Genomic DNA, 25524 nt, shown 5'->3' on the forward strand with positions numbered 1-25524 from the left:
TGCATGGCTGTGTGCTCGATTTTATACACCTGTCAGCAACGGGTGTGGCTGAAATAGCCGAATCCACTCATTTGAAGGGGTGTCCACATACTTTTGTATATATAGTGTATGTATCTACACTGAGTGTGCAAAACATTAGGAACACCTGCTCTTTCCATGACAGACTGCCGAGGTGAAAGATATGATCCCTTATTGATGTCACATGTAAAATCACTTCAATCAGTATAGATAAACAGGAGGAGACAGGTTAAAGAAGGATTTTCAAGCCTAGAGACATGGATTGTGTATGTGTGCCATTAAGGGTGAATGGGCAAGACAATTGATTTAAGTGCCTTTGAACAGGGTATGGTAGTAGGTGCCAGGCCCACCGGTTTGTGTGTTTCAAGAACTGCAACGCTGCTTGGTTTTTCACACTCAACAGTTTCCTGTGCGTGTCAAGAATGTTCCACCATCCAAAGGACATCCAGCCAACTTGGCACAGCTGTGGGAAGCATTGGAGTCAACACGGGCCAGCATCCCTGTGGAATGCTTTCGACACCTTGTAGAGTCCGTGCCCACGACGAATTGAGGCTGTTCTGAGGGCAAAAAGGGGTGCAACTCAATATTAGGAAGGTGTTCCTAATGTTTTGTACACTCAGTGTCTGTGGAAGCAGCAGCACTCTATTGTCCAAATCAAATTTTCCCTCGGGGACAATAAAGTATATCATATATCGTGTTCCTGCGAAGCTTTTCTATAACATGGAATACAAAGTATAACACCAGAACCAAAGTTTAATTTTGTCCCCTAACAACCTACTTAAAGCAACAGCATTCAATAATCAACTGAGATAGAACCGCACATTACTGAACAACAAACACCATCACCCAGTACAAATGGTAACATAATAATTTACTGAGAGCTTTAACAACATGAATACAAAACACACAGTGCAAACTTAAACTGCTGAAAGTTCGCTAAAATAAAAGGTAGTATGCAGCTGTGTACTGTTTGAATGTCTATGTTGACCTGGATACCATGCTTTAACAATATTGATGTTAAACTATAGGGGAAAGCTGTGCCTGAACAGAAAATACTGGTAGCCTTTTAGCAATGCAACACAAACACACAGGAACGCAAACAAGGAACGGAAACAGCTCATAATGGTCAGTATAGAGGCAATAGGGTGCTCTTTCATGCTTGCCCGAGGTGTGTTGTTAGTGAAGAATATGGTCGTCACATACATACAGGGTGGTGCATGGAAACAGGAGTAAAACTGTATTTGTAGAGTATTGTACTGTATTACAGGGATTGACATTAAAATGTGCTAGGCACTTGTCCGAAGATTCTGATTACTTGCCCCCCAAAAATGATTTGCTATTTACACGCAGTAGTGCCATATATTGCCTGCCTTTCACCTACACATAGGGGAGGAATCAGAAAGATCAGTACTGGAATTCTTTGTATTTTCAAAATATTAGCGGCTGGCTAAATTTGCCCGACTATAAATGCGATAAATTGTCTGTCTTTTCCTTAAACAATCAGGAGGAACCAGAAAGATCCGTTTTAGACTACTGGAATTATTTGCTGTTTGGTTATTTTAACACAAAACATTTCTTTACAAAAAAATCACCTGCCCAATAGTGAAACCTCAGTGCAGGCTCAACTTGCGCGACTGCTAAATTCACTTGCCCAAGGAAATAGGGCAACCCTTGATGTCAATCCCTGGTATTATATATTCTAGATTGTGCAGGTGCACATCTCAGCTGTGTAGGAATGCCAAAGCATCAGCCACGTAATCCTGTGCCAGTCTATTAAGTCTACAGGTCTGACACATGTCATTCATAAATTGAGAAATTAAACATTTCAGCACTTGACTTAAATCTCTGATCTTCAGTTTTCTGACGCGTTAAAATTATAAAAATGAAAAAAGTGCAGAAAACCCATTCTCACGATAGGACTGAGTAATGACGTTTCATGAGATCCGTGAAAACAGATCAGAATCAGATGTTTGATAAAACAGATGACAAAAGTACTGAGAACCAGCTGGTAGTGAACCTCACACTGATCCAGCACACTTTCTAAACAACTCATTTATACTGTAGTAACACCTGTACTTACAAAAATGTACTGATTTTAATTTGGAAAAGCCTGCATATTTAAACATGCGAGGTATTTTCTTTCTTTCTTTTGACAACTACTGTCCGGTTTCCTCACTTCCTTATTCCCATGAATCTCTCCTCCTCCTTTGAGGAAGTAAACTAGCAGGTCAACCCAAAAAAATGTGTGGAAGGAGGGAGAAGAGCAAACCTCTTTCAAATCAATCATTCTTTTTTCATTCAGCAAAGTGGGCGCCTTAAAGCAGAGATATACACCTAACTTCTGACCCCTTCATCTCTGAGTAGTGTCTAAGGAGCCAGAGTCCTTTTGCAAAGCACAAACACACACAAATGCGCAAACACGCACGCACTCACACAAAAGCGCAAACACTCACGCACTCACACACACTTTAATAATGTCATTTTGGTGGGTCACTTCCGGCATCCGACTTCCCTTCCTCTCTCAACTTCCTGGTTGTGTCCTCTACTTCCCCCTTTTGGACCGCCCCCTGCGGCCTCTGCCTATGGCGGAGGGTCCTGGGGCGGGAGTGGCTGCTGCGCCGATGTTGATGTGTCCTTCCTGTATCTCAGTCCTGGTCTCTGGAGGAAGACCTTCTATCTGCTGCTGGGTCTCCAGGTAAAACATCACATCTCTCAGCTGCTCCTGGAGCTCTGCTATCACCCCGTCCTTACGCTCGCCTGGAGGAGGGAGATAGGATGTTTAAATAATATTGTCATCCATTACACTCCCAGATAGAGATTATATCCACAAAGTAGGGCTCTAGTCTCCCTCTGACTCACCTAGAATTAGGTTCTAGTCTCTCCCTCCCCCTCTGACTCACCCGTCTCTCTTGCCTTGCGCTCCTCCTCGGCCAGCTGGGCCTGTAGTTGAACCTGATTGGCTCGCAGACAGCGGTTCATTTCCTGTTCCTCCTTCAACTCCTGACCAAGCTTCGTCACACGGGTCGACAGCTGACCACACCTGGGGGGACACACACACACACAGACAGAGAGAATGGGGACATACAGCATGAATATGTACCTACCACCCACAGAAAGATGGTGCTACCGAGACACACAGATTCTCAATAACAAATAGTTGTTAGAGTATGGCGCTTGTAACGCCAGGGTTGTGGGTTTGATTCCCACGGGGGGCCACTATGAAAAATGTATGCACTCACTAACTGTAAGCCGCTCTGGATAAGAGCGTCTGCTAAATGACTAATATGTATATGTAGAATGATGACGTACAGCATGACTATGTACCACAAGCAGATTCTACAGATTCTAACATTCTAATGTGTCAGGATGATTGACAGCTGCAGTGTGAGAGGCTCCACCTACTTCTTGTCCATGCTCTGTTTGTCTTTGGCCAGCTCTCCCAGCCGACGCTCCAGGTTATCACAGCGATCTATGGTCTCCTTAAATTTGGCCTTCATGTTGTTGATCTAAAACACACACAGAGCATGAGCGTACGCACACACCAAGCATACATTAATCAGACATTCAGCTGGACAGATGCGTACACACACACACACTCCAAACACATGTACACACTTAGGTGAATGGACAGATAGACATGCAGCATCGATTCCTACCTCCTCCGCTGTATCCTTCTCCAGGTGAACTATCTTATTCTCCCAGTAAATGCGCTGGGACTCCAGTTGACTCGTTAGCAGGTAAGAGTACTGCAGGAAGAGGAAAGATCATTCTGGGGGAGACAAATCTTCTGTAACACCTGTGTGCCATGTTAACTAACAATAGGTGTCACACTTTTTTGCCATATTATATAACACCTCAAACTGTAAGGTGATATAATTACATTCAAATGTAAAATAGGGTGTCACACACACACACAAACTTGTTTTACTATCCTTGTGGAAACAAAAAAAGTATTCCCATTCAAAATCGTATTTTCCCTAACCCTTAACCTAACCAACAACATTGTAAGCTAAACGTTCTGATCTGTTGCATCAGCTTAATCACTCTAAAACGTTTTTTTGATGCGAGTGGTTGTATTAATTTGGGATCTCTCTCATCCCACAACTGTCCCAGAGTATGTTTGGAATATTTATTTATTGCACAGAATGACAAGTTGACCAATAGAATAGGTCAACTTTTGTACTATGGGGGATAGTAGATTGACATAGGCTAGTGGTATTGCTGTTCGTTAGGCCTACTCATCTTGTTAGCTAACGAAAAGTAGGCTAAATGTGGACAGTTCTTCTAACATCTTCAATATGCGCCTCGGAATTCGCGCAGTTGCGTCCCCGATGTGTCTGTCTTCACTTGTAGCCTACTTCTTAGCTGAGATGCCTGTGAGAAGGACCCGATCACGTGACGGGCATTGGCTAATAAGAATTGAGATAGTTGAGAGAGCCATGTGAGTGAGAGGTGCTTCGGAGCACGGCAGCCGAGAATTATATTTATTATATTCAGCCCAAGGGCAAAATGGCCACTTTGGCCGCAAAAGGCATGGATTTTTTAGGGGGCATTACGGCCACACATTTACCGCCAGGAAATTTGAGGCTTGGTGAGAATATTATCAAGAGCTTGTCAAATTGTGAATGAGAGACTGATGAAGTGTGTGCAGCCTGCACAAGAAACAAAGCAGAGCTCATGCCTTTCATGCAACTTTTAAAAAATCATCATTAGAGTCGCATCATGCAGCCTCAAAACATATAGCCCAACGTTTGAATCACAACTAAAGTTGCATAAATAACTCTAAATGAAGCATATAGGAGGACCTGTTTATTTGTTAACCGCTCAACACAGAATAGCCGCATGTGTACACTTCCTTGGAAATCGTTTGGAGAAAACATCCTTTCTATTTTATTCAGCTATGTTCAATTGTATTCTTTATACTATAAAATAATATAAAATAATGCCACGGAATTCTAAGCAAATCTTGTCTGCTAAATGAACTAGTGTAGCCCACAGCCATATGGCATAGCCAGATCAGGGCCTAACATTTACTTTTTTTACATTCTAGTAATTTAGCCGACACTCTTATCCAGAGCGACTTACAGTTAGTGAGTGCATACATTTTTCCTTTTCAAACTGGCCCCCCGTGGGAAACGAACCCACAACCCTGGCGTTGCAAGTGCCATGCTCTACCAACTGAGCTACACGGGGCCCCTCAGAGGACAACTCAGAGTATGTTATTCTGTTCTTCTGAAATAGACTATACTTTCTTCATATCATGTTTCTTTAGACCTGTCTAAAATAAACAATGGATTTATTGTGATGGTGTAGGCTATATTAAATGGATTTATTAGACTTTTTTAAATTTAGACGTTCCAAAGGTCTGCATTAATGGCTTGTTGGCTATGCGTGGCTATGACTGCCACAGCCCTACCTCTGAGCATTAAAACTCATGGTACCCTTCGCCAGCTCATATCTGTGTGAAGCTGGATTCAGTGCTCGTCTGCATTAAAACCAAATATCGATCCAGGTTGGATGTGAGCAGAGATTAGGTGCGCACTTTCGACCACACCCCCTGACTTTCAAAAGCTCTGACGCAACATACATCAAGCACACCCATCTCATTAGTATGGGATGGTGAGTTGAGAAGACAAATCAGAAATACTGTTGTAATGTTTTTCAATTGACTGCCATAGCCCCAAATAAAGTAAACATTGGCTGTTAATTACCTAATTTTTTTCACATGGTTGGGGTCGTGAGAATTTTTTGATATCAAAATGGGGTCGTGGACCAAAAAAGTTTGGGAACCCTTGACCTAACCCCTAATTCTAGCCCTAAGCTTAAAATAGCCTTGTTCCTTGTGGGGACCGGCGAAATGTCCCCACTTGTCTGAATTGTCATCCTTGTGAGGACTTCTAGTCCCCACGAGGATAGTAAAACCAAAAACACACCTCTAATTGCAGTGCGTCTATCTTTTCCTCATGGCAGGTTTCTCCTTCACACCCATACTGAACCATCTTCCCATCAGTCTTACTGGCCACCAGCCTGTGAACATAGTTATCTACAATACAGACGCACGCACACACAATCAGTTAAGCACCTTCGCAGTGCTACACACAGCGTTTTATATACACTCTTTCTACCCCCCCCCCCCAAAATTGTAAAGTGGTTATCCCACTGGCTATAGGGTGAACGCACCAATTGGTGAGTCGCTCTGGATAAGAGCGTCTGCTAAATGACGTAAATGTGCCCTTGAGCAAGGCACTTAACCCTAATTGCTCCTGTAAGTCGCTCTGGATAAGAGCGTCTGCTAAATGACTAAAATGTAAATGTAAATGTAAATATACAGACAGAAGCCTGAACTCTACAGTCTGCTGTACCTCCAGCATAGTCCCAGACACGGTGGTTAGTGAGCTGCATGGCATAAGTGTGTTGCGTCTCTTCAAAGTGTTTGTAGGCATGACGACTGACGTAGCGACCACAGCCGATATGACCACAGATCAGACAGATCCACAGGTTCTGGAGGGGGAGGGGCATAGGAAGGAAAACATCAGCTGTGCTCATTTTTATACCAATAGCAACTGTAAATGACAGGAGTACCTGTAGAGATATGCAAATGTATGTAGTTTTAGTGTGTAAATAATGTGTTTACCTCCTGTACTCCACATTCAAAGCACTTGTTCTCCTCTACAGGCTCTGGGGTCTGGCAGTACCGACACACAGGACACCTGGAATAGAACAATCAACACCTTTACACACACACATCAAAACTACCAGCTACCACTTTTTTTGTCCCCATGCTAAAACCCAATGGCATATTGTTCAAATGTGTCACAAAAGAACACATCCAAAACACTGGGATAAAACAGCAGCACATGACAGTCATTCACTGGCCAGAGAGAGGAAGGATGGAGAAAGAAAGACAGGGCCATGTAAAGAGTAGGGCCGGGACGATACCAGTATCGCCATACTCGTTAGTATCCTCCTGGCATGGAAACAAAACACGAAAACAGCCCTAATGTTGGAAACAAACATCATTATGTTTGAGTCACATTTATTTATTTTCCAAGCTATAGCACACCATTTTTTACATACAGCAGGTTTTTAAAGGACCAAAGAGTGAGGTCTGCTTCGTGTTTTCATTTTTGCCATGGAAAAAACATTGCAATAGTGGTATCGTCCCGGCCCTAGTTGTGAGTTGAATGTGCTAGTATATACTCACGAGGCGTCCTCCCAGCGTTGCAGACACAGGCTGTGGAAGCTGTGGTTACAGAGTGTAGTGAGAACCCCATTCACTGACTCGTCCATCCTCTCCAGACACACGGTACACTTAGGAAGCTCTGTCAGCTCCATCACTGGAAGACTGGCGCCCTTGGGGTGGGAGGGAGGGAGCGAGAGAAAGATTATTATAATCTATGTCCTGCAGGTGCACTGCTAAGACAGTCTTCAGAGGTACTAGTGTACATACTGCACCTGCTCAGACTTCATGACCTCGGCTCTCTCCACATAGACCAGCTGGCAGACTGCATCCTCTATGGAGTTGAACGTACGGCCATTACACGCTGTGTAGAAACTATCTGCATCAGCCTGAAGGGGAGGGGGGGTAGAGAGAAAGTGAGAGAGAGACCGAGAAAATAATTACACAGTTTATAAGCAGACCTTAAAATACAACAAAAGCAGTGTTCTATGACCTTACTCATCTCACCTGGCTACTGAACTTAATCAGCACCATATACTGGTTAGGGGTGGAGTCTCGTATGATCTTCATGTGCTCCATGACATCATAAAAAGGTGCCACAAACTTCATGAGGTCGTGGCTGGTCATGGTGGAGGGGACGGTCAGGATACACAGCATGGCACTCCGACGCACGTCCTCAGTCAGTGATGTCATCTTGCTGCGACGGGACAGACAGGGGAAACCAAATTGTCTCAATGCCAGTGAGATATCTTGTCAATAAACTATAATATCTTTGGTGTACTGTAGTTACTAAGGATAGACTGTATGTATGTACACTGAACAAAAATATAAACGCAACATTCAACAAATTCAAAGATTTTACTGACAGTTAATATAAGAAAATCAGTCAATTTAAGTAAATTCATTAGGCTCTAATCTATGGATTTCACATGACTGGGAATACAGATATGCATTTGTTGGTCACAGATAACTTTTTTTTTTTAAAGTAGGGGCGTGGATCAGAAAACCAGTCAGTATCTGGTGTGACCACCATTTGCCTCATGCAGCGCGGCACATCTCCTTCACATAGAGTTGATCAGGCTGTTGATTGTGGCCTGTGGAATGTTGTCCCACCCCTCTTCAATGGCTGTGTGAAGTTGCTGGATATTGGCGGTCCAGAGCATCCCAAACATGCTCAACGGGTGACATGTCTGGTGAGTATGCAGGCCATGGAATAATTGGGACATTTTCAGCTTCCAGGAATTGTGTACAGATCCTTGCAACATGGGACCGTGCATTATCATGCTGAAACATGAGGTGATGGCGGTGGATGAATGGCACGACAATGGGCCTCAGGATCTCATCTAGGTATCTCTGTGCATTCCAATTGCCATCGATAAAATACAATGTGTTTGTTGTTTGTAGCTTATGCCTGCCCATACCCCACCGCCACCATGGGGCACTCAGCAAACTGCTCACCCACACAACGCCATACACGCACGCTGTCTGCCATCTGCCCAGTACAGTTGAAACCGGGATTCATCCTTGAAGAGCACACTTCTCCAGCGTGCCAATGGCCATCGAAGGGGAGCATTTGCCCATTTGAGTCGGTTACGACACGCCAAACTGCAGTCAGTTCAAGACCCTGGTGAGGACGACAAGCACGCAGATCAGCTTCCATGAGACGGTTTCTGACAGTTTGTGCAGAAATTCTTTGGTTGTGGAAACCCACAGTTTAATCAGCTGTCCGGCTGGCTGGTCTCAAACAATCCCACAGGTGAAGAAGCCGGAACATTAAGAACTGAAAGTGCAGTCACAAAACCCATCAAGCGCTATGATGAAACAGGCTCTCATGAGGAACGCCACAGGAACGGAAGACCCAGAGTTACCTCTGCTGCAGACGATAAGTTCATTACCAGCCTCAGAAATTGCAGCCCAAATAAATGCTTCACAGAGTTCAAGTTTTATTTTTGTATTTAACCAGGTAAGCCAGTTGAGAACAAGTTCTCATTTACAACTGCGACCTGGCCAAGATATAGCAAAGCAGTGTGATAAAAACAACAACACAGAGTTACATATGGGGTAAACAAAACATAAAGTCAAAAATACAACATAAAATATATATACAGTGTGTGCGAATGTAGTAAGTTATGGAGGTAAGGCAATAAGTAACAGACACATCTCAACAACTGTTCAGAGGAGACTGAATCAGGCCTTCATGTTCGAAATTGCTGCAAAGAAACCACTACTAATGGACACCAATAAGAGGAAGAGACTTGCTTGGGCCAAGAATCACGAGCAATAGACATTAGACCGGTGGAAATCTGTCCAAATTTGAGATTTTTGGTTCCAACCGCTGTGTCTTTGTGAGACACGGTGTGGGTGAATGGATGATCTCTGCATGTGTAGTTCCCACCGTAAATCATGGAGGAGGAGGTGTTATGGTGTGGGGGTGCTTTGCTGGTGACACTGTCTGATTTATTTAGAATTCAAGGCACACTTAACCAGCATGGCTACCACAGCATTTTGCAGCAATACGCCATCCCACCTGGTTTGGGCTTAGTGGGACTATCATTTGTTTTTCAACAGGACAATGACCCAACACACCTCCAAGCTGTGTAAGGGCTATTTGACCAAGGAGAGTGATGGAGTGCTGCATCAGATGGCCTGGCCTCCACAATCCCCCGACCTCAACCCAATTAAGATGGGTTGGATGAGTTGGACTGTGCAGTGACGGAAAAGCAGCCAACGAGTGCTCAGCATATGTGGGAACTTCTTCAAGACTGTTGGAAAAGCATTCCTCATGAAGCTGGTTGAGAGAATGCCAAGAGTGTGCAAAGCTGTCATCAAGGTAAAGGGTGGCTATTTTGAAGAACCTCAAATATAAAATATTTTGATTTGTTTAACACATTTTTGGTTACTACATGATTCCATGTGTTATTTCATAGTTTTGATGTCTTCACTATTATTCTACAATGTAGAAAATAGTAAAAATTAAGAAAAATCCTTGAATGAGTAGGTGTGTCCAAACTTTTGATTGGTACTATACACACCCGTCGCTATGGGCGGGCCATAGGGGGCCGGGCCCGCCCCCAAAAATGCTTGTGCCCCCCCCACTTGAGGGAATGTATTATTAAATATATGTACTGTAGGCTAATAATAATTGTGCCCTGCCCTCCCATGCATTTCATATGTCCCCAATAAGACCGAGGTCTGGCGACGGGTCTGGTACTATATATGCCATTTAGCAGACACTTTTATCGACTTAGTCATGCGTGCATAGATTTTACGTATGGGTGGTTCCGGGAATCGAACCCACTACCCTGGCGTTGCAAGCACCATGCTCTACCAACTGAGCTAGTCTACTAAATGACTGAAATGTTATTGAAATATAAAGCCAAGGGGTTTAGACTGAGTGTTGCGTATAGCAGTAGAGACTCACTTGGTCTTGTAGAGGTGCATGATGCCGTGGACTATCTCCACTGAGGGGTTTCCACTGAAGAAGGAGATCTGGTCTGGAAGCTGCTTCGAGGGCGAGTCTGGAGCCATCTCTGTGCCATCGGCACTGCCCTCTGTAGTGCCCTCATTTGTAGTGCCCTCAGTAGGGTCCCTCCCGTCTGGTTGATTCTCTAGAGGTCGGGCTCCTCCACCCTCCTCTCTCTCTGCCCCAGTCTGCTCAACCTTTCCTTTATCTACAGAGGAGAGATGGAGGTTTAACTAGAGATTTCTATTCCTATGAAGTCTGACAGACACTCACAGGTGCATTTTCTTTAGTCAGTCATTATTTAATCTCAGAATGTCATAACACATCCAACCCCTTATAAACACACTCAGCATTTATTACAGAATTAATTAAACCCCAACAAACAATAATACATTGGTTAGTGTACAGAATTGCATTCATTGAATATGTAATCCATATAGCTACACCCTGATTTTTACCAGGGTTGGGTGCGAAGGTCTCGATGACCATGTCTCCCATGGCTCTGCTGCCGATATGCTGGTGTAGGACTGCTGCTCTCTCCAGCTCGGTCTTCCCACTCAGAGAAAGCCTGGCTGAGCCCAGAGCTTTCTCCTGCAAATCCTCCTCGGACATATCCTCAGCTACAGGGGCAGAGAGGGGGACAGGTAGAAAGAGGGAGACTAGGCAAACACAAAGCATCAACTTCTGGAACAATACAACACCTATTATCTTCATCCAAAACAGTGTGTGTGTGTGTAGATAATTTGCCATAATTGCTGAGTCACTCTAGTTACTCTGAGCCAAATATGTTCAAGAAAACGTAACCTGAGCAGGTTTCTGCTGCTTAGAGGGGAGAGTAACTTACTCTGATGCTGAGGCTCAGAATATTACATGTTTTAGCCTAGTTAGCTAGCTAGCTAGTCCTCATGCTCCTGTAAGGAAGAGTGCAAAAACAAACACCACATGTCACTGTGGACTAGCTCATTAACAGTAGCTAGCTAACTAGCTGATGTTAGTATCTAGCAAGTTGGTGACGTCGGTCATCAAACTGAAAAGATTAAATTTACCGGCGGTGTATTGGAAATCCTGTGGAGAGAGAGACTGGTCTGCGAGCTCCAGACGGATAACGACCAGTGATACACTCATGTGTTATGAAAGAATGACGATTCTTCTCGACGAAAAACCGAACAAAAACAAAGACTGGCTGACAGCTAACTTACTAGCAAGTTACAGCTAACCTAGCTAGCAGCTACTTACGTCAGCACCTAAGTTAACAAGGCAAATGTCTGGCTAAAGAGAGGGATAAATGATGACGTTTAACGAAACACTAATATAACGACTTTTTAACGATCCCACACATACCACTGAATTATATAAAAATATGTATTTCAAAAATTCACCAGCTAGCTACGAAAATGGATCTGACCCCATGAAAACCTCTTCCGGGTTACTAAATTGACGTCATGATGAAACTACGTTTGCCTAGGAATAATAATAATAATAATAATAATAACTAAAGAAGAATAACTGGAACTGCGTCCAAGATGTCCGACCGTTGTTTTCAAGGTAATCTACACACGTTCACATACGCCGATTCATGGTATCAACTAGTTACCACAACCACAATGTCCAAATTGGCTATATCGTAAAAATTCATGAAAACAAATATTAATTTATGGTTAGGCATAAGGTTATCAGTGTGGTTAAGGTTAGGTTTAAAATCAGATTTTAAGGAGATCAATTGTAAAAATGGACGGGGTTTATTACTTTGTGGCTGTGGTAACTAGGGACGACCCCGATTCATGGACGTCTATTTCCGGGTTTCCGGTTTACACCAAATATTTTGGATATACTGACAAGAGACATGTCTCTCCGCCCTAACGATGGGAATCGTTGTGCACAAATGGCACGGCGGGCTGCCTAGCTCCTGCCTATCCTTTCTTTGGATTGGTTGATACATCTCATTATCCTATTTGAATATTCGATGAGGGTTGTTGACGTCAACCGCCTTTATTCAATGGAGAGAGAGCCTCATGGCATGAATATGTATCGCCATCTCGAGACAACTCTGATATAAAGTGTTTTTTCCTCAAAGTCGCAGGGATGTCACGTGTCCTACTTATATCAGTACATTTGTAACAACGTAAGCATTACGAAACTTCTATTCGATCAAATAAACCTCAATTCGCAAATAAGCCATACATTATTTGGTTGACCAAATTCGACACCCTCATTGACCTCTATACAAAAACGCCTTGCTTGGTGGACGAAAAAACGCCACCTGCTGGAGGGAGACAGATTTTCCGCGGAGTTGGGCCTCTCTCTTCCTCTCTGTTTATACGGACCAACATCAAATGCGCACTAGCACCAAAGATTGTTTATAACTAACCCAGTGCGCATTTATAGGCTTTCAAGTAGGTGTAGCTGCAGCCGACCGGAGTATGTTCAAGTGGGTGTGTCGAAAGCGGTGGGTATATGGAAAGCGAATCAGCTAATTGGGCAGATTTGTTGTCACTCAAGACAGTTTGGCGTGGCTGATTGGGCTGCACGATGTGCAAAGGTGCAAATGGGTATCATTGACGTAGCTAACGTGCCCTTTTTTCTCTCACATTATTTTTTTCCAAGTAGGATATCAGCCTCCACAAGAAATAACTCATATTGATAACCATCTAGATGTCACCTTGATATATACAGTACCAGTCAAAAGTTTGGACACACCTACTCATTCCAGGGTTTTTCTTTATTTGTACTATTTCTACATTGTAGAATAATAGTGAAGACATCAAAACAATTAAATAACACATATGGAATCATGTAGTAACCAAAAAGTGTTTAACAAATCAAAAATATTTTATATTTGAGATTCTTCTAAGTAGCAACCCTTTGCTTTGATGACAGCTTTGCACACTTTTTTATATTTTATTTTTATATTTCACCTTTATTTAACCAGGTAAGCCAGTTGAGAACAAGTTCTCATTTACAACAGCGACCTGGCCAAGATAAAGCAACGCAGTGCAATAAAAACAACAACACAGAGTTACATATGGGGTAAAACAAAACATAAAGTCAAAAATACAACAGAAAATATATATACAGTGTGTGCAAATGTAGCAAGTTATGGAGGTAAGGCAATAAATAGGCCATAGTGCAAAATAATTACAATTAGTATTAAAACTGGAATGATAGATGTGCAAGAGATGATGTGCAAATAGAGATACTGGGGTGCAAATGCGCAAAATAAATAACAATATGGGGATGAGGTAGTTGGGTGGGCTCATTTCAGATGGGCTGTGTACAGGTGCAGTGATCGGTAAGGTGCTCTGACAACTGATGCTTAAAGTTAGTGAGGGAGATAAGAGTCTCCAGCTTCAGAGATTTTTGCAATTCGTTCCAGTCATTGGCAGCAGAGAACTAGAAGGAATGGTGGCCAAAGGAGGTGTTGGCTTTGGGGATGACCAGTGAGATATACCTGCTGGAGCGCATACTACGGGTGGGTGTTGCTATGGTGACCAATGAGCTAAGATAAGGCAGGGATTTGCCTAGCAGTGATTTATAGATGGCCTGGAGCCAGTGGGTTTGGCGACGAATATGTAGTGAGGACCAGCCAACAAGAGCGTACAGGTCACAGTGGTGGGTAGTATATGGGGCTTTGGTGACAAAACGGATGGCACTGTGATAGACTACATCCAATTTGCTGAGTAGAGTGTTGGAGGCTATTTTGTAAATGACATCGCCGAAGTCAAGGATCGGTAGGATAGTCCGTTTTACAAGGGCATGTTTGGCAGCATGAGTGAAGGAGGCTTTGTTGCGAAATAGGAAGCCGTTTCTAGATTGAACTTTGGATTGGAGATGCTTAATGTGAGTCTGGAAGGAGAGTTTACAGTCTAACCAGACACCTAGATATTTGTAGTTGTCCACATACTCTAGGTCAGACCCGTCGAGAGTAGTGATTCTAGTCGGGTGGGCAGGTGCCAGCAGCGTTCGATTGAAGAGCATGCATTTAGTTTTACTAGTGTTTAAGAGCAGTTGGAGGCTACTGAAGGAGTGTTGTATGGCATTGAAGCTTGTTTGGAGGTTTGTTAACACAGTGTCCAATGAAGGGCCAGATGTATACAAAATGGTGTCGTCTGCGTGGAGGTGGATCTGAGAGTCACCAGCAGCAAGAGCAACATCATTGGTATACACAGAGAAAAGAGTCGGCCCAAGAATTGAACCCTGTGGCACCCCATAGGTCCAGACAACAGGCCCTCCGATTTGACACATTGAACTCTATCTGAGAAGTAGTTGGTGAACCAGGCGAGGCAGTCATTTGAGAAACCAAGGCTATTTAGTCTGCCAATAAGAATGCGGTGGTTGACAGAGTCGAAAGCCTTGGCCAAGTCGATGAAGAAGGCTGCACAGTACTGTCTATTATCGATCGCGGTTATAATATCGTTTAGGACCTTGAGCATGGCTGAGGTGCACCCATGACCAGCTCGGAAACCGGATTGCATAGCGGAGAAGGTACGGTGGGATTCGAAATGGTTGGTGATCTGTTTGTTAACTTGGCTTCCAAAAACTTTCGAAAGGCAGGGCAGGATGGATATAGGTCTGTAACAGTTTGGATCTAGAGTGTCACCCCCTTTGAAGAGGGGGATGACCGCGGCAGCTTTCCAATCTCTAGGGATCTCAGACGTTACGAAAGAGAGGTTGAACAGGCTAGTTCTTTCTAGTTTTAGACAGAAAGGGTCCAGATTGTCTAGCCCAGATGATTTGTAGGGGTCCAGATTTTGCAGCTCTTTCAGAACATCAGCTGTCTGAATTTGTGTGAAGGAGAAGCGGGGGGCAAGTTGCAGCCAGGTGGAAAGCATGGCCAGCCGTAGCAAAATGATTGTTGAAATTCTCGATTATTGTAGATTTATCGGTGGTGATAGTGTTTCCTAGCCTCAGTGCAGTGGGCAGCTGGGAGGAGGTGCTCTTATTCTCCATGGACTTTACAGTGTCCCAAAACTTTTTGGAGTTAGTGCTACAGGATGCAAATTTCTGTTTGAAAAAGCTAGCCTTTGCTTTCCTAACTGCTTGTGTATATTGGTTCCTAACTTCCCTGAAAAGTTGCATATCGCACTATATCGTCGCTATACCCCCTCCCTTAGAATTTAAAGGCCATTTCCGGCAACCTGATTGGTTAAAATGCCTCACGTGACCCGCTGCACTTCCTTGTTTGAAAATATCTCCCGCGAAGATGCCACGTAAAGAGAGACAAAATGAGAAAATCTCGAAGAATATACCTACAGTATGTGAATAAAAATAGGCGATCTCAGTTCGCCAATGCGAGAAAAGCAGTGAATGAAAGAAAAAATTATCCTGATCAGCCGATCGAGGCAGTGGCAGTACAGGTAGAGGAGGAAAAGGATGTAGCCGGCAGCAGCGCGTCGAGACGCAAATTAGTTGAGATGAAGATGACAGCTTGCAGCGATCAACCAGACAGCAGCCAGCCAACAGTGGCTTTTATTCCACACGTCTCAAATAAACCAACTTGTACACAATTTGATTTGCCATAAGTGTCTAAACACTGGACTGAGAATCACCATAGACCCCACCAACCAGGGATTCTGTAATTCTGTCATGATAGAATGTGCACACTGTGAAGGTGATCTTGATGCATTTAGGAGTGTTTACACTTCGTCCAGGCTGCAGGAGTGCTCCAGAGTAGATGTGGCATTTGATATAAATGTGAGGATGGTTCTTCTAGCCCACGAACTTGGACTTGGTTATGCAGCTCTAACGAAAATAAGCAAAGTCCTAGGGATTCCTTCCTTGCGTCTCAGCTCATATCAGAGACATGACAGGTAAATAAAAAGGGAGCGTAGCCCATTATTGTCAGGTGACTTGCTGTGTATAAATAACATTTATTTCCTTGCTCCAGCAAATGTATTTGAAGTGAATAAAACAGAGTGATAGGAAAACATAACTATACAATGAGACTATCACATAGGCCTACAGTGTCATAGGGCTGTAGCCTAATGTGATTAGTGAGAAATTAGCTTTACATAAAGTAAATACATGCTGATATGCTAATATTTACATAGGGTAACATGCTGATATTTAGTCCTGCAGTTATGACTCTAATGTCGACAGACATAATAAGTACTTTTCCCCCCACTTTAGTTGCAGAGATTCAGAGAGGGCTACAGTCAATGGAGAGTGCTGCAAAGCTAATTAGGGGAGAGTTTGCACTGCAAGCCGGCAACACAACAACATGAGGCAGTATCGTTCGCTCCTGCTTGTAGCAGTAAGGAGCGGGAAGTAGCTAGATAGTGTAGCCACATGCATAAACTAGCTAGCTGGGAAGAATTCATCGGGACGATAGACTGAACCGAATCCTTTATGTAAGGTCTGTATTTCGTGTAGGCTTACCCTGGCGTGACGTTTTGATAACTGCGCAAATCTATCTCAGACAAGGTAACTTTTATCAATAATTGGCATAGCGAATTTTTGAGAGTAAATTGAGGCGAATATTTTGATAAAACTCACTTTGTCCTAGAGAGAATTACACAGCTATCAAAACGTCACGCCAAGGTAAGCCTACACCAAAAGCACAATTAATTTATATATATTTTCAAAATATAAAATACAATTCAAAATGTGAAAAATGAATGGTGGAAAAACCATTGCAACAATTTCCATGTTTTTATGGGTATTGTGACATGTCCACCGTGGCGGACTATTGTCACGTTCAAAACAACTGGGAACGATTAGTTACCGGAGTGTAACTCCAGTTCTATGAGTGGAGCGGAGCCCCATAGGGGGGCTCTGCTCCTAGTGGTTTAAGGCAGCAACAGCCTGAAGCAAAATTATGCACACACCTGCAGCCAATGGGAGCACAGGTGTCCCTATAAGAGGGGACGCTTCCCCTCAATCAGCCTCCCAAGATATTATCTTCAGCGAGACTAGAGAGGGTCGGCAGGGCCTTAAGTCCTATGGGGCTCCGCTCCACTCATAGAACTGGAGTTACACTCCGGTAACTAATCGTTCTATATCGTGGAGCTCCGCCCCATAGGGGAGCTCTGCTCCTAGTGGTTTAAGGCGGAGCGTAGCGCTCCAAAATGTACTCCCTGCCGAGCCTAACACTTCCCATTCAAAAATGAAAAGGTCAAGCCTAGCAATGGCCGCAACCAATTCCCGCAGTACTGCAACTCAAAAAACCCCTCCGGGCGTCACAATATACCGCGTCATCGGTTAAAGACCCGCCCCACCTAGTTCAATGGCAATGCCAATGACTAGTGGGCAGATCACCAGAATAGAAGCTACACTAATCTGTACTAGCAGATAGATGTGCCTCAATATCCTGTGAAAACACTACCGACCACTAATGGAATGACACCAAGTGTCACTCTACATTATGTACACAGTAGACCACCTCACTCACTCAATGGAATCCCAGAGATTAGTAGGCAGGAACAAAATATAAGTCATACTAAACTGAACAGTCAGATAGATGACCTCACATTCTGTCAATTCAATACATGTCTCTACTATACTGACCCTGTCAGTCAAGAGACATGCCACAAGATATGCTTTCCATCCAAAGCGGACCTGATAGAAACCTGTGTCCATCGTCCTGCTTTTCTCTCTTCTAGCTCAAGATTCCCCTTCAGCTATGCTGAGTACAATCGAGCCAGAGAGATAGAAAGCCTATCTATCAAAAAACATGTTTTCCTAACCAAAGCGGACCTGCCCATAGTCCTGCTTTATCCTCTCTTCCTGGCTCAAAATCTCCTTTCAGCTTTGCTGAGTACAGACCGAGCCAAAGAGTTAGAAAACATATCTGTCCAGAATATGTCTTCCTAACCAAAGCGGACCTGATGAACACCAATGTCCACAGTCCTGCTTTTTTCCTCTCTTTCTTGCTCAAGATCTCCTTTCAGCCACGCTGAGTACAGATCGAGCCAAAGAGTTAGAAGGCATATCTAATAGATAGAAACAGAATATGTCTTCCTAACCAAAGCGGACCTGATGGACACCCATGTCCACAGTCCTGCTTTTTCCCTCTCTTTCTTGCTCAAGATTTCCCTTCAGCCACGCTGAGTACAGATCGAGCCAAAGAGTTAGAAGACATATCTAATAGATAGAAACGGATAAATGGAGACGGTGTCGACCATGACGCTGCTCTACAAATATCCTCTACCCCTGTTCCTCTGAAGAGGGCAGTAGAAGCTGCTACTCCACGAGTGGAGTGAGCTCTGATACCCTGAGGCAGTTGTCGCCCCGCTGCCTCGTAAGCTGTCTCAATACCTTCACAAAGCCAATGAGACAATCACTGTTTTGAAAGTGGTCTACCTAATGCAGCCGCACCGTGACACACAAACAGCTGAGGCGATGACCTAATCGCTGCTGTGCGCTCAACGTAACACGCCAAAGCGCGCACTGGGCACAGACAATGAAGCTTTTCCTCACTCCTCTCCCCATGAGGAGGGGGGAGAAAAAAGCCCACAACTCCACGGTCTGTGATCTATATGCACTGCTAATAACCTTCGGCACAAACGCCGGGTTAGGACGTAACACCGCTCTGCTCAGATCGCCATTAATGGCAAGGCAGTCGGGTCTCGTCGACAGGGCACACAAATCACTGACACGCTTAGCGGTAGTCAAGGAGAGCAACAGTGCCGTCTTAATAGACAGCATCTTGAGGGGTATTTGATTCAATGGCTCGAACGGCGACTTACATAGCGCTTCGAGTACCAAGGCCAAATCCCACTGGGGCAGCGTGGCTCTAGGCATTGGCCTAAGCCGCCGCGTTCCCAATAAGAAACGTTTCACTAAAGGGTGGCTGAACACATTCGTTCCGCCAAACCCCTCATGACCAGCTGAAATTGCCGCTGCAAACACTCTAATGGTGGAGGGCGATTTCTGCTTATCAAACATAAACTGCAGAAAAGAGAGCACACTCTCAACCTGACAGTTCATGGGGTCCACACCTTGTGTGTCACACCATCGTGAAAAAACGTTCCATCTGCTGGTATACATCCTAGAAGTGGAACCGGCTCGTGCACCTTGTATGGTTCTGATCACTGCATCAGATAACCCACGGCGCCTCAACCTGTCCCATTCAGGAACCAAGCCTTCAGTGGTTGGCCGATTATGGGCCACTGCCCTATCGAGCCTCCCGCCTGGGTCAACGCGTCCCGTCGATGTGGAATTGGCCAAGGTGGCGCAATCAACATCTGACTCATCTCCGCAAACCACGGAGCCCCCGGGCGATCGGGCGCTATCAGTATCACTGACAGCCCCTCTGACATCACCCTGGCTAGCAGTGGGAGAATGCAAGACAGCGGAGGGAATGCATACAGGAGAACTTTCGGCCACGGGTAGTGCGCGAATGCGTCTCTTCCCAGTGGTGGCTCGTCCTGTTCCCTCAGAGAGACCCATAGGGGACATTGCGCGTTCACGCGTGATGCGAACAGATCCACCTCGGCTCTCCCGAACTGTTCCCAAATTCGGAGAACAATGTCCGGATGCAGACACCACTCGTCGTCTCAAGGACCCCCTCTTGACATGAGGTCTGCTCCTACGTTCAAGTAGCCCAGAATGTGTGCTGCTCTCAACGAGCGAAGGTGCTTGTGAGCCCACAGCCACAATTCCTCTGCCGCCCGGTGGAGGGCAGGTGACCTGACCCCTCCCTGGCGATTTATGTGAGCTACTGTGGTCCGGTTGTCTGACCAGACCAGCACATCGCGACCCCGAAGGGTAGGCGCGAAGTGGGTCAGAACCAGTCGAACCGTTTCCAACTCCAAGAGGTTTATGTGACGACCTGATTGAGGCCATACACCTCCTATCGCTTGAGTCTGACATGTCCCTCCCCATCCAGTCAGAGAAGCATCTGTAAATACTGGAATGTAGGATGACACCTTGCCCATCGGGACTCCGTGCGTGAGAACGCTCGGATTCCTCCAATAGTCCAGGTCTGCTCTTAGCGAGAGAGGAACCACCACCAACCGATGACGTTGACGCACTGGGTCTAGTCTTAGTTGGGCGAACCATCGCTGTATTCTGCGCATGTGCAGAAGTCCCAGCGGGACCACAGAGTGGGCTGACGACATGAGACCCAAAAGTGACATGATCGACAGCGCCGTCACTGTGTGATTCGGACGACACTTCCTCAGGGCTAGCAACAATGCTACCCTTCGAGGGTCCGAAATCGAGCCCTCATCATTACGGTGTCTAGCTGTAGCCCCAGGTAGACAATCTGATGACTGGGCCAGGGTGCGCTCTTTTCCAATTCACAGCGAACCCCAGACGCGTGAGATGAATCACTGTCTGTGCTGTGTGAGTGAACGCCAGCTCTGCTGACGGGCGAGAACCAGCAGGTCGTCTAGGTAGGCTAATAACCTTATCCCTTGACGACGCAGCGGCTCCAATGCCGCCTCCACACATTTGGAAAACGTTCGAGGTGCCAGGGCGTACCCGAATGGCATCCTCGTGAACTCGTACGCCACCCCTTGAAAGGCGAACCGCAGAAACTTCCTGTGACGCGATTGTATCGGCACATGGAAGTACGCGTCCTTTAGGTCTATGCTTGTACGAAAGTCTCCTTTCTGGACACATTCCAGTAGACGTTTTGTCGTCAGCATTCGGAAGGGTCGTTTGGTTATGCTCTCGTTGAGAGTGCGTAAATCCAAAATCGGCCTCACTCCCCCCGTCTTTTTGGGCACTAGGAAATAATGCGAATATAGCCCTTTGTTCCTTTGCTCCCGGGGAACTACTGTGACCGCCTCCTTCGCCAAAAGTTCCGTAATCTCTGACATCAGAGCGGCCACTTTGTCCGGCGTTTTCATCACCGTCTCCACCACTCCCCTGAACGGGGGTGGGGTTCGATGGAATTGGAGGGCATAACCCTTCTGCAACGTCTGTTCTAGCCAGCGTGAGAGGGTACAGCCGTTGCCACTGCCCGCAATGCAGAGAAAGCGGGCGCGCACGAAGCTGTGGTGCATCCAGTAGGAAGGACCTGTATTCCTCTATGGCCCTCGCCGCCGCTATTCCCCAGCACTGGGTTGGTGGAATAGCCCAAGGCGGGCCCCCCTCGAAAGGGAGAGGAAACATCAGCTCGTTCTGAGAGAATCGGAGGCCTTGATACGTCAGTTACGTCTGTAACTCTAGTATTCCGGCCCTCCGTGAACGCAGCACGGTTTTGAGCTGCACTGACTGAGGTATTAACCTGAGACAGAGCGCCCTCCCCGGATAGCAATTGCGTCATCATGTCACTGTCTGACTGAGACTGCTGCTTGTCATGAGATCCATCCACTGCAGTACTCAACAGAGTCTGGAAAGTGTGGTCTCTAACTGGTACCACAAGGTGGCGCCACAATACCTATTTTTTACTGGTCTCATGAGGCTGCTCAACAGCACACTCTAGGTGTGGTGAGCTGCACTCAGAGTAGTGGGCATTGTTACGTTCTGAATTAACCGGGGGCGCCCATACATTGGTTACACCTGTAACCCTAGTATTCCGGCCCTCCGTGAACGTCGCACAGGTCTGAACTGCGCTGGCTGAGGCGTTAGCCTGAAGCCAGGCGTCATTCCCAGCTAGCGGCTGCGTCTTCATGTCATATTTAGACTGAGACAGCTGCCTGCTATGTGAGACCTTTACTACAGAGCTCCTAGGAGTCTGTAGTAAAATATTTTTATTAGGTGAGCTAAGGCTACGCCTTGCTACCTTTTTCTCTTTCCTCTCCTGAGTGTGTTCAACTACGCACCCTCGGTGGGTTGAGCTACACTCAGGATGGTGAGAGAAATTCATAGGACGTGAAGTACTCTGCAATGTGTCATGGAAGAAAGGCTCTTTTGTGACAATGTCAGTGAGAGCCAGCTCTTTATTCACATAACAACAATAAACATTTCCCTCCATGCCCTGAACAGTAGGGTGGGGGGGAACAGTGGGCTCTGTCGCGTCCAGTGCCGAGCCGTCATCCGTCCTCACCCCCTCGTCCCCGTCATTGACGCGTCGTTTCTGGCTGACCTTCTGGTGTTGCCAGGACGGTTTTGTGACGACCTCTCTCGCCCGGGCGGAATCGTCGCCACCACCGTCGTCGCTGGAGGGGCCGAGCCCGCTCGCCTGCTGTCGGTGGTAGGCGCCTGTCGCCTGGCCCGTCGCCTCCCTGTAGTTCTACTGGGGGGCGTTAGAGGTTGACGGGTTAGTTGAGGCCCTGCTAAACTTGCCTGCCAATGGCAGGTGTTTAGCCAGGTGCTTTCTTTCTTCGTCAAGCTTACCAAAACGTTCCGTCGCCTCCTTAACGGGCGACCCCAAAGAGGCCCTCGCTAGAGACGGGAGCGCTTTAGCAGCGAGGCTCTGTCCGTCTCCTTCATGGCTGTCATTGACAGCCAGAGGTGACGTCCCATGACCACCGAGGTGGCCATGGACCGGCCTGCGCATATCGCTGACGCCTGTGTCAAATGAAGAATAGCGCCAGAAATCCTGGACGCCTCTTCAATCTCCTCGCTGGTCAACTCAGACCTACCCGTTGTTAGACGGGATAGGGAGGCCGCGAGGAGGGCAATGTTGTTAGCCGCTGACACAGCCTGGGCTCCCAGCGTAAAGGACTTCTCAGCCAGCTGTGCTGTGAGTCTGTCCTTTTGTGCTGGCAAGGTGGCTTTCTTGGAGGCCGCCCAGGGACTCGAACCCGGCACTAGATACGCCGCCATGGCGCTCTCGAGCCTAGGGATTCCCTTAGCAGCCCACTCACGTCCAGCCACTCTCGTGAATGGGGTGTACACTTTGGCCGGCGAACGCGCCGCCAGGGGTGTATCCCACGAGCCCTCGACATATTTTCCGAGGGAAGGCATAGCAGGAGCCATCGGCTCAGCTGCCTTCCTCGGTCTAGAGTAGGGGCCGCCCTCCATCATGTCGACCTCCACAGGGGGGGGAGCAGGGGGCAGCGCTATCTCGAGTCGATTGGCGGCTCTCTCAATGAGTTCGGGAAAGTCCGCACGCAGAGAGGCCGCTGCGAAGGACAGGGCTGCTGACGTAACAGAGCCCGTGTCGTCATCGCACAAGGAGCCTTCAGATCTCGCCCTCCCCATAGGGAAGGGGGTCTTGAAGGTTGGCGCCAGAGGGTCGGATTGTTCCATTGGAACATCCATCTTTGCGTCTCTCTCCTTGTCCACCCCTGAGTCAGCACTGTCCGTCGACGCCTCTGAAGCAGAGGCGAGAAGAGACAGTACATCCTCTAGGGGGATATCCTCCCTAAAGAACGCCCAACGCTGCTTCCTCACCTTCATAGGAAGGAGGGCGCAGGAGGTGCAATTAGGGGGATTGCCGGTTCCTTCCTTGGCATGCTGCGGCCCCAAACACACGAAACAAAGGTCGTGGGGGTCCGCAGATGCCATGGAGGAGCATCGGCACTGAGCCCTGAAAAGGGCTTTTGGGGGTGGAAAATCTCCTGGCGTGCTCATTTTAGAAGACGTCGATGGCTGGCTCATCGACGCCGATTTCTTCCTGAGTCTTCTTCTCTTCTTGGCTTCTTCAGTCTAGTCGTCCAGTCGCTGAAGATAATGGGAGGCTGATTGAGGGGAAGCGTCCCCTCTTATAGGGACACCTGTGCTCCCATTGGCTGCAGGTGTGTGCATAATTTTGCTTCAGGCTGTTGCTGCCTTAAACCACTAGGAGCAGAGCTCCCCTATGGGGCGGAGCTCCACGATATAGAACTAGTATAGTACATTACTGGTAAGGACTGGAGTGGGAATCATTTCAAGTGATCTGCTGTAGTTTGGTTAAAGTGGCAATCTGCTGTTGCTACATAATTTTGTTTGACATATAAACTATTGCTATGTACCCATTGATTCTTGAAGAATATAACTTATAAATGCCTCATTAACTTAGTTCAACTGTCGTACCCCCATTAGAACCCAAAATGTACGCTTGTTTTACTCCAATGTTTGTAAACAAAGTAAATGTAAACAAACACTGTATAGCCTCAAAACATGGTTAAAACTATAATTTTGATATCATGGATGGTCGATCCTTGCATCCATAGCTCTGTCTGCGAATTTGAGTGGTTGGATTTCTTCAGCCCTATCCCTCAGCTTTTTAGCGAAACAGTGGTGGGGAATGCGCTTTGTTATTGTTTCAAACGCTGATTGCCGCTTTAAGACGTCATCCTGCAACGCAGATCGGTATATTTACATTTATGTCATTTAGCAGACGCTCTTATCCAGAGCGATTTACAGTTAGTGAGTGCGTACATTTTTCATACTGCCCCCCCGTGGGAATCGAACCCACAACCCTGGCGTTGCAAACGCCATGCTCTACCAACTGAGCTACATGGGACATATCACTTATATTGTGATCAATGACATTTTCATGGAGACATTTTAAATGATAGAAAATATTTCAGATTGGAGCAGAACTACCTCTAGAACAGGTAAATCAGAGGAGTTTGAAAGACCAAGGGCAAGAGTGATCCGGTAATATGGTCAGGTGCAGCAAAGAAAGACCTAGCAAAGTTGCAGCTGGCTCAAAATAAAGCAGCACGCCTTGCCCTTAACTGCACACATAGAACTAACATCAACAACATGCATGATAGTCTTTCATGGTTGAGGAGAAATGTAATACTTCTCTTCTAATCTTTTTAAGAAAAATGTGTGTGTCGAAAATGCCTAACCACTTGTATAATCTATTTGCATACACTTCAAACAGACATACAGTACATACCCAACCAGACACGCAACTATGGGTTTCTTCACTGTACCCAAACCAAAAACACATTTAATGCGTCGTTCAGTTATGTATAGAGCCATGTCATCGTGGAATGCTCTGCCACCAGAGGTTACTCAGGAAAAAAAGTTTACTTTTAAAAAACAGATTTAAAAAAACACCATATTGTATTACAGTGCCTCTTTCTAAAGATAT

The 25524-nt window shown here is 46.0% G+C and overlaps 1 protein-coding gene across 2 annotated transcripts; it reads right to left on the reverse strand.

Annotated features, from left to right (window-relative positions):
* Nucleotides 1-870: 870 nt before the first annotated feature.
* LOC121582233 (BRCA1-associated protein) lies at nt 871-12188 on the reverse strand. Of its 2 annotated transcripts, XM_041897907.2 has the most exons (14): nt 11708-11724; nt 11506-11572; nt 11120-11281; nt 10620-10869; nt 7706-7895; nt 7474-7587; nt 7223-7371; nt 6653-6728; nt 6381-6519; nt 5952-6061; nt 3675-3764; nt 3421-3524; nt 2919-3058; nt 871-2775 (listed from the first exon to the last, which is right to left on the reverse strand). In XM_041897907.2, the coding sequence occupies exons 3-14, from the start codon at nt 11271-11273 to the stop codon at nt 2561-2563; spliced, it is 1731 nt and encodes a 576-aa protein (XP_041753841.1). In that variant the 5' UTR covers nt 11274-11281; nt 11506-11572; nt 11708-11724; the 3' UTR covers nt 871-2560. The 2 variants fall into 2 exon arrangements, with proteins under 2 accessions (XP_041753841.1, XP_041753840.1); XM_041897906.2 differs by lacking the exon at nt 11506-11572 and having other exon boundaries at nt 11708-12188.
* Nucleotides 12189-25524: the final 13336 nt, after the last annotated feature.

This window comes from Coregonus clupeaformis, chromosome 15, assembly GCF_020615455.1.
Source record: "Coregonus clupeaformis isolate EN_2021a chromosome 15, ASM2061545v1, whole genome shotgun sequence".
NCBI lineage: Eukaryota > Metazoa > Chordata > Actinopteri > Salmoniformes > Salmonidae > Coregonus > Coregonus clupeaformis.

Excerpts from the sequence above, each read along its gene's own strand:
- LOC121582233 (XM_041897906.2), bottom strand. The coding sequence starts at position 11,786 with ATGAGTGTATCACTGGTCGTTATCCGTCTGGAGCTCGCAGACCAGTCT. Across the intron at positions 11,282-11,707 it reads GGATTTCCAATACACCGCCG|CTGAGGATATGTCCGAGGAG; the intron begins GTAAATTTAATC and ends CTGCCCCTGTAG. Across the intron at positions 2,776-2,918 it reads GCGCAAGGCAAGAGAGACGG|GCGAGCGTAAGGACGGGGTG; the intron begins GTGAGTCAGAGG and ends TCCCTCCTCCAG.